The sequence below is a fragment of the Cynara cardunculus genome (assembly GCF_001531365.2).
Source record: "Cynara cardunculus var. scolymus isolate 2C chromosome LG 11, CcrdV1, whole genome shotgun sequence".
Classification (NCBI taxonomy): Eukaryota; Viridiplantae; Streptophyta; class Magnoliopsida; order Asterales; family Asteraceae; genus Cynara; species Cynara cardunculus.
The window spans coordinates 12,554,131-12,563,032 of NC_037538.1; the positions used below are offsets into that span (position 1 = coordinate 12,554,131).

Genomic DNA, 8,902 nt, shown 5'->3' on the forward strand with positions numbered 1-8,902 from the left:
AAAAAAGTATATTTATTTTTGAGAGGAAAAGTCAAATAAGCTTTGCTTTCATTTTAGTCCCTCTACTTTATTGTATTTCCAATTACATAGTGGCAAAGAATATGCTTTGTCTAGATGGTCCAACCGCCTATATCCATTACTATTACGGAGTCCGCCTTTGATTTCCATCAGTTGTCCTCCCATCTTTTGATTCTAACGAATCCAAAATTATAAATCCGAATCCACCTCCGACGTTCCTTCATAATTTCGAAATTTCCGTTTCATAATCACTCGAATCCATGTGAAGAAGCGTCGATCTTTCCAATGTTATTCGTTTGATGGTTAACTTCGCCTGAAGAAGAATTTACAGATCCATTATCTCCATGACGATCCAGCTGAAACAACAACTATTGGCACCAGGTATCCTACTCTCTCTCTCTCTCTCTCCGCCACCAGGTTTTCCCCCCTTTATCTGATTTCAATGGAAAAAGTAAAATCGTACTGGATCGAGATTGCTCTTACTACGTAATGAACTTCGAGGTGGAAATCTAGTTTATAAGGAATAATATCAGTATCGTTGTCCTTTTGTTTATTTTAAGTCCACGATCATAGTCTGCTTTTCATTTTCAGTGATCCAAGATTTATGGGTTTTCCTTTTCGATATTGTCTCAAAATGAATTAGCTGAAAGTTCTTTCCGTTGATTAAGGTATATAGATTTTTTGTTTTATTGATTCTAAGAGAAAATGTCGATAGATTTTACTATTGTAAGTTAAGTCGATTCCATCTAGAATCTTCGCAATCCACGGAAAAAAACGAAAGAATGAAAACTCAGTTTAACCGAAACATCTTGATAAACACGAAATCGGTATTGGCTTTTGTCTTATAACATCGTTCCCATAAACCGGTAATCCTGTTTTATATTAAATCATTACATATATGAACAATATACGGTTTTCATCATGTGAGGCATAGTGATTAGTGCATTATTGCCTCCAAATTTGAAACTTCTTAGCTTTCAAAAGCCAATTGACCTAAAACAAATTTGTTTTTTACATATAAGAATTCTTACCTATATGCACAAAATGTGAATTTAGTGACCAAAGATTTCTGTTTTGGTTTACCCACCTTAGCGTGAAAACTCGCATGATCAAGTGTTTGTCTAAAATTGCTCACTTAAGAAAGGGAAAAGGAATGTAAGGAAGAGTTTGTTTATAATTAGATGGAGTTCCATGAGGAAAGCAAAAAACAGGATTTAACCCCTTTTGTTCAATTAATGGCTACCTTCTTTATCTCCGTTGCCGGTTATAAATGGGTGCAGAAGTAGCAATGGGTGAGACTGAAAAATACAGGCATCTATGTCTGCTACATTCACAATAAATTTGATTGCTTGCTTATTTGAGTGAATATCGAATACAATTATTGTATCACGTTATTTTGTTTGTGTCAAGTGTGATATCGCAAGCCAATAAAATTCAAATGCGGTGACTCCGGGCTATCTGCAAAGCAGGTGGTCGCCCTGGGATTAATCGGCTCGCATAGCGGGTTGGATATCCAGGTTAATAAAAAAAATAAAAAAATTTATGATTAAAGTTTAAAGTACTGATTTAATAGTTTAGTTATTGCCTACTTGCCTATCTTGATGATGTACTATAACAAACCGTATGGATTTTTTAAGAAGGTGATAACCATTCATACACATTCTTTATCGTCGTCACTTGTATGCGAAGTTTCTTCTCATCTTAACTTTTGATATTATACGCTAGTATTCTATTTCATGTATACCGTATACATGATATTCTTGGGTTTGATCACCATTTGCTTTCCGTTTTTATTCGTAGTTATATATTTTACTATAAAAATTTTCCTTAATGATTGCCTGGTTTAAAATAAGATTTGACTTTTTATTATGCATAAAGTGGAGTCTGATTTTATGATGGGAAGAAGTATATTATATAGACGATGATTACAAAGTTGTAAATCTTGGAATTTGTTCACATTTATTTGTGTAGTGTGTACGCACGCCACATTTATTCTATTGTCATCTTGCTCTAGATCGGTGCCTTGAAGGCCCAATTGTTTTCACTAGAAATAATTATGTCTCTTTCTTTAGCTGTTATCCTATCACAATATCAAACACAACCATATGTTTACACATAGATATGAATATATATATATATATATATATATATGTACGTGTATGAACTTCACGTTTATTCATGATAATCATACATGTATGATGTATACTGGTTGGTGATCATTCTTGATGACAGAGGCTCCACCACCAGAAAACAAAAGCATCCGGCAGGAAGATGCAGGTGCAGTTTTCGTGCTTGAATCAAAAGGTGACCACCTGCAATTTTTTTGTTGACTCTAGCAATTGGAATCACAACCCTGATTCTAATTTACACGATCACTGCAAAAAGGTTTGAACTTCTTTTTTGTTGTTGTATGGCTAGGGGAATGGTGGCACGCCGGTTTTCATCTGACTACTGCTATAGTGGGGCCCACCATACTGACGTTACCGTATGCGTTTAGGGGGTTGGGATGGGGTCTTGGATTCTTTTGCCTCACGATCATGGGGGTGGTTACTTTTTACTCTTATTATCTCTTGTCCCTGGTTCTTGAGCACTGTGAGAAAGCTGGTCGGCGCCACATCCGTTTCCGGGAGCTAGCCTCTGATGTCCTGGGTAAGTTTCTTCTCTCTTCCATGTGTGAATGAAATAAGCACCTATGGCTATATACAGAGGATTATAGCACTAATTTTTGCTTGGTGCACACTTTACCCGCATGATCTTGATAAGATAAAGCAAGTATAATTAGTGTTTTGAATGATATATGGATGGGCCACATCTCACGCAATAATACCATTGAAGGGTTGACAATTTTAAAAGTGAAATGGACCCATATGGCCATATAGCACAAAGAGACTCTAGTTGGTAACTGTATTGTTATCAGTTATGCTCACTTTTTTATGCTGTCTGGAGTCTTTTTTTTTATTTTCTTTTTGGCATTTTCTTAAGTTTGTTGGTTGTTTATAAAAGAAGTGCCTAGTGTAATGTGTTTAGATGCGAAGCCGACACCGTAGAAGTGGAGGATACATAAAGATCCTTTGCTAGCATTAATGTATTGTGTTACTCCTAGGAAGCAACTTCCTTTGCTCATGATGTTTCTCCAATACATGCATGTGTGTTATGTTTATGAGTCATTATTTAAATCATGTGTGAATCTATAGTTCTTTCGAAACAGCTGTCCTTTGATGGTTGTAATGGGTGGGCTCTATCAGAAGCTGGAACAACAGCTTATATATAAGTTCAAAACGCCATATTCCCTCAAATTCAGTGCAATGCTTGACTTCACATATGGGTTAATGAGAGTGTTCAACGATCAGTCAAATATCTAAATGTCACTCAATAAGGACAAACTATAGAAGTCTTGGGGACCAAACTCAATGTTAATTATATTTTTCTATGGTTGCTAACTGGTAAACCAGAAAATGTGGATTTTAACCTTGTGTAGAAAAGAAATGTTACATTTATTTTGGGACAACCAGGGAAGGAAATTTGTAATTTGTAATAATAGGGAGGTTTTTTATGATTACTTTGACGTTTTATGTGTTGTTTCTTGTAGGGTCTGGTTGGATGTACTATTTTGTAATTTTTATTCAAACCGCCATTAACACTGGCATAAGCATAGGAGCAATCTTGCTTGCAGGGGAATGCCTTCAGGTATGATACGAATTGAACACAGAAGCATCAAATGTTACTAAAAGAAACTTCGAACTGAACCCTGGTTGTTTGTTTAGATAATGTATTCTAGTGTTTCTCCGGATGGGCCCATTAGACTGTGGCAATTCATAGCGATGGTGACAGTGGTCATGATGGTTCTATCTCAGTTGCCATCATTTCACTCCCTCAGACATGTCAACTTGGCTTCACTTTTCTTGAGCTTGGGCTACACATTCATTGTCGTTGCCGCATGTATCCATGCAGGTATAATGCCTTAATTCACCTGTGTCTGTCATGGTGCCTATCCTAATTCTGCTTTCCTGGTTTTGTGGTATACTAGTTTTAGTTTTTCTTGTTATACTGGTAGTTGTCAGGATTGCGCTTTGTGTTCTGTTGTGTGTTTTAACCTATTTTCCTAACATTTGTCGACATTGTCTCCTCTGTTTAATGTACCCGTGCTTGATTGCAACACACTCTCACCTGTAGCTCGCTCTTTTGTTTCTTTTAATATTTATTTCACAAGCCAGGGGTCTTTACGAAAACCTCCTCTCTACTCTGTGTGGTAGAGGTAAGATCTGCATACATCCAACCCCTCCCAAACCTTATACTAGGTTTGTTTGGTTTTTGTATGGTAGTATGTTTAAGTTATCACTACTATCCTTACAGGTGTAAACTACCATGGGTTTCTTTGCAGGGATATCGAAAAATGCACCCCCAAGAGATTATTCTTTAGAAGATTCAAACTTTTCAATGGTTATGAGTGCCTTCACTTCTATCTCAATTATAGCTGCCATATATGGGAATGGAATTGTCCCTGAGATACAAGTAAGTTCATTTATTTATGTATGTTAGTTGTTTATTTCTGTGATATTATCAGTATATGTAGCGAGGCAAGAAAAAGAACTATGCCATTTGTTTAACTCTTATTTTAGGACAAACTAAAATAAAAATGTGAACACTTATTTGGGAATGAAGGAAATATCAGCTTAAGGAACACTTTTCCTTCCAAATTGAAACCAACGTTTGCTTTGTTCGTTCCACTAGATTGCAGAACTGGTATCAGTTATAAAATTTGGAATATTGGCTGTATGATCTCAGAAGTTGACTTGTGCTTTCTAGATGAATAATTCCTGCGGTAACATAACTTGTTCGTTAAACATACAGGCAACATTGGCTCCACCAGTAACCGGGAAGATGTTCAAAGGGCTTCTGATGTGTTATTCTGTGATTTTCCTTACCTTTTACTCGGCTGCAGTTTCTGGATACTGGGTGTTTGGCAACAAATCTAGCTCAAACATTCTTAAGAGTCTCTTGCCCGATGAGGGACCTGCCTTGGCTCCAACTTGGCTGCTGGGACTTGGAGTTATTTTCGTTCTGCTCCAACTCTTTGCCATTGGCCTGGTATGAGCTTTTCCTTTTCTAAAAAACTGACAAAGCATTTTGCAAACATACTTGAGAGGACAAGGCAAAAGAAAACAACAAATAATCATTCTAGTAGGTGGAAAATAGTCGACCCAAGGCTTCTGTTGGCGAAGTGGAGTGTAAATCAAATCAAATAAACCCAATAGAACACACCCGAAAGTAGACCCTTGGGGTGAGATTTATGCAGACTTGTCCTCTATCTCATAGGGTAACGCCTGGTTTGCGAAAAAGTGAGTGAAAGGGTAAGAAGAATTAAGGGGCCATTTACTAGTAAACGCTTTCCCTGTAAGTGCTTACCAGGTTACTTTACCTTATCGGATGTACTTGACAATGATTGAGAATCTTACTTGTAAGAGCGATGATAAGGCCCGAGAGTCTTACCTGGTAAGTGAGAGTAATGACTCTTACCCAGTAAGCGATTACCAAATAAAAATGTTATATACGATGTCATTTTAATAGACTAAAATCTTAAGTGTTGACTCGCTTACTAGGTAAGCATCGGGTAAACGGCACCTAACACTAGAAAATAATAAGCAGCAGAAAAAGAGCGAGTATGTACTATGAAGCTTAGAAAAGGTAAAGAAAGCACACATCCCTCTATCAATCTTAAGAAATTTGGTAACCTATCTGTCAACTCTAACCCTCCCATAAAACAAAATTTAATTTAAAAAGTAAGATTTCATCAAAAATGACAAGTGGCCTTTTTTAATTTTCTTTGTTTTTTAATGCTGTTACCAAGAAATAAAAAAAGAGCCAAGCGAGTCGAACCTGCAACATGTCATAGTAGGTTGTAACCACTTTTTATTAACTTAGGGAGCACACGTCAATTTATAGCGGATGCACCTTTTAGGACCCCTAAAAGAATTTCCATTGTGTCGGCACAATACCCTCCCCCATCTTCTTGAATCCGCCCGTGTCCACACTTTCTGCGGGTCCCTACCCTAGTCCTAATATGCAACATTGGTCCTACATCTCCAACAACTCCTGTTAATGTCATAATGTTTTTTTCAAGTACATTGGTTGTTCACAAATAAGAAGTTGATTATAATTGTTTGGAATGATTTAGCGTGAGTTCTGAAAGCATCCTGAATGTAATTTGAAACAGGTTTATTCTCAAGTAGCTTACGAGATCATGGAAACAAAATCCGCCGACGTGAACCAAGGGATGTTCTCAAAACGAAACCTAATCCCCAGAATAATTCTGCGGTCACTGTACATGATGTTTTGCGGGTTTTTTGCAGCAATGCTGCCGTTCTTCGGAGACATTAATGGCGTAGTTGGAGCTCTTGGTTTCATTCCGTTGGATTTCATCCTCCCAATGCTTCTCTACAACATGACTTACAAGCCCTCAAGATCTTCATTCACATATTGGATCAACATCATAATCATGGTGGTATTTACAGGTGTTGGGTTGTTGGGCTCCTTTTCTTCGGTAAGAAAGTTGGTTCTTGATGCTAGCAAGTTCAAGCTCTTCAGTGATGATGTCATTGATTGAAGACATTTACAAAGGCAGATGCAAACTGTACAACTGCTACTGCAGAGAAGTGTATATCTTGAACTGTTGCTTGGAAACCCCAATTTGGGGGATCATACAAAATAGACATTTGGTTTTGTTTTTGTGTATAGTTTTGGGGGTTCTTTTTCATGCAGCCAGCAGGTGAGTTAAGCTACTGGGGTTTAGATAAGAATCAACTTCAAAATGAAAGGGTGGTGCATGATTGGTTTGAGCCCGACTCTAAAGGTCAAAAGTACTAGGTCCCAGGTTCAAATCCAAAAAGAATAAAAATCCCCTTGTGGCCATGGAGGTTCAAATGCGGTGACTCCGGGATATCTGTAAAGCAAGTGGTCGTCCTAGGATTAGTCGGCTCGCATAGCGGATTGGATATCCATGTTGATAAAAAAAAAGGTGTTTCAATAGGTCAATGTAATTAGGTCAATGAAATTGGGAATTCAGATTCCTTTAAAATACGGTGGAATCTATGGAATTCAATATTCTTTGCACGGTGTCGCTTATTTTTTGGAGGACATTGGACTAAGTTAAGTGGATCGACGACCTACTTATCAAATATTAAACTAATAAAAACATATACTATATTTTTCTCTTCCGAGACCTGATATACAAATAAGAAGGGAGATTTGTTTTAACATTAAAAGGATATATCCATATATCTCTGACTCAAATTTATGATGTTCGTTGACCCTCTTTTTGTACACATCTTTGGAGCTGTTTGTTTAGCTCTTAATAGTTTTATTGAGAGGCAGCCTTTGAATCTCTAAGAGTTGAATCTTGTTTGCCAAAAAATAGGTATGCCTCTTAATGATCTTAAAACCCTCTGAATGATTTTGTATCTTTGGCCTCTAATTTCATTTTAAACAATTACAAAACAATCATATTTTATTTTATAGTATATCATAAGAGCATATTAATTATTCTGACCACTTAGTTAACATATAATGATTTTATTGGAATATAAGATAGGTCATGGGTTCGATATTGGGCTCCTCCCTGCTAGCCTCATTCTGTGAGTGAACCACAAAAATGTCTTCTCATATTGATGTTCTTGAAGGCAGGTCCCGTGTGAAACTAGCTAAGTTTGTCGGTAATCAACTTTTTGATAGTAAGAGAAAAAAAAAACTTATGAACGAATAACAACGCCTTTTATCTTAATTATGTGTGTTTGAATTTTCATATGAGGTTTATATACCAGATAAATTCATATATGACTATTTATATTTACAGACGGTATTTAAGAAAATTATATATCATGTCGTATTTACAATTAAACCCAACATTTAATTCTAAACGGAGACTTGATGTGTACACGTATCTATTTTGTCAAAAGAAAATTTATGTACGATGTTTGGTGATAGATGAAAGATATCCGACTCAAATTGAATGTTTAACCAACGTTTATGTGTTTCTCCCAATTTCAACGGTCCTAATCATGCTAAACTTATGTCTTCGGATTTTCATGTAAGTAATTAGTTCGTAGAAATTGTCACTATGCTAATAAATATTTTAAGTATATTATAAGGTATTTACCTCATGTTTTTATATACTAGAAGGGTGCTCATATAATATAGTGATATATATTTCAATTTTAATGTTTCGTTTTCTTATTTATTTATGTCGATATAATACGGTATTTAGTGGTTTTGAGAAAGCGAAAAATGTTTTTATTTTTGAATAAAATATAAATTTAAAGATATTATAAAAATTTAGAAAAAGAATATATATCGATATTAGTATCAAATTTACTTAAAGTTCTTGTTTTCTGTGTAATTTCTTTAATTCAATATTTTATTTGTAATTTAATTTAGACGTAATCAATCTATTTATCGTTTAATAATATAATTTTTTATAAAGATAATAATTAAATATTTTGCTATAATAGTGATTATCTTAATTATATTTTCGATTTTTTATATTCAAAATGAGATGTTTATCTCGTATTTGATTATGTTTATCTATATTTAGTTACACAAATTCAAAAATGAAGCTTTAATAAGTTGTACTTCGCCACAATTTACTTGTGATCTTAAATTTTAAGTAGTATGCATTAATAAACAGTACTTTATATATAAAAAATGATTTTTAATAGTTTTTATCCAATGCTTTATAATATAGTATACATATCTCTTAGAAATTTATATCTGCAACTTATTTTGGATAAGTATAATTTATTAAAGTTTAACCTTTGAATTTCAAGCCGACAGATAACTAACTGATAAATACATTCAAATACATGATAAACATTGACATTACCAATAAATC

At 35.1% G+C, this 8,902-nt stretch overlaps 1 protein-coding gene across 1 annotated transcript; it reads left to right on the forward strand.

Moving 5' to 3' along the window:
• Positions 1-223: 223 nt before the first annotated feature.
• LOC112521964 (probable GABA transporter 2) lies at positions 224-6,742 on the forward strand. The gene is made up of 8 exons (XM_025130987.1): positions 224-399; positions 2,251-2,322; positions 2,437-2,667; positions 3,608-3,705; positions 3,783-3,969; positions 4,400-4,530; positions 4,870-5,106; positions 6,233-6,742. Exons 1-8 carry the CDS (start codon positions 363-365, stop codon positions 6,620-6,622), a joined length of 1,383 nt encoding a protein of 460 aa, XP_024986755.1. The 5' UTR covers positions 224-362; the 3' UTR covers positions 6,623-6,742.
• Positions 6,743-8,902: the final 2,160 nt, after the last annotated feature.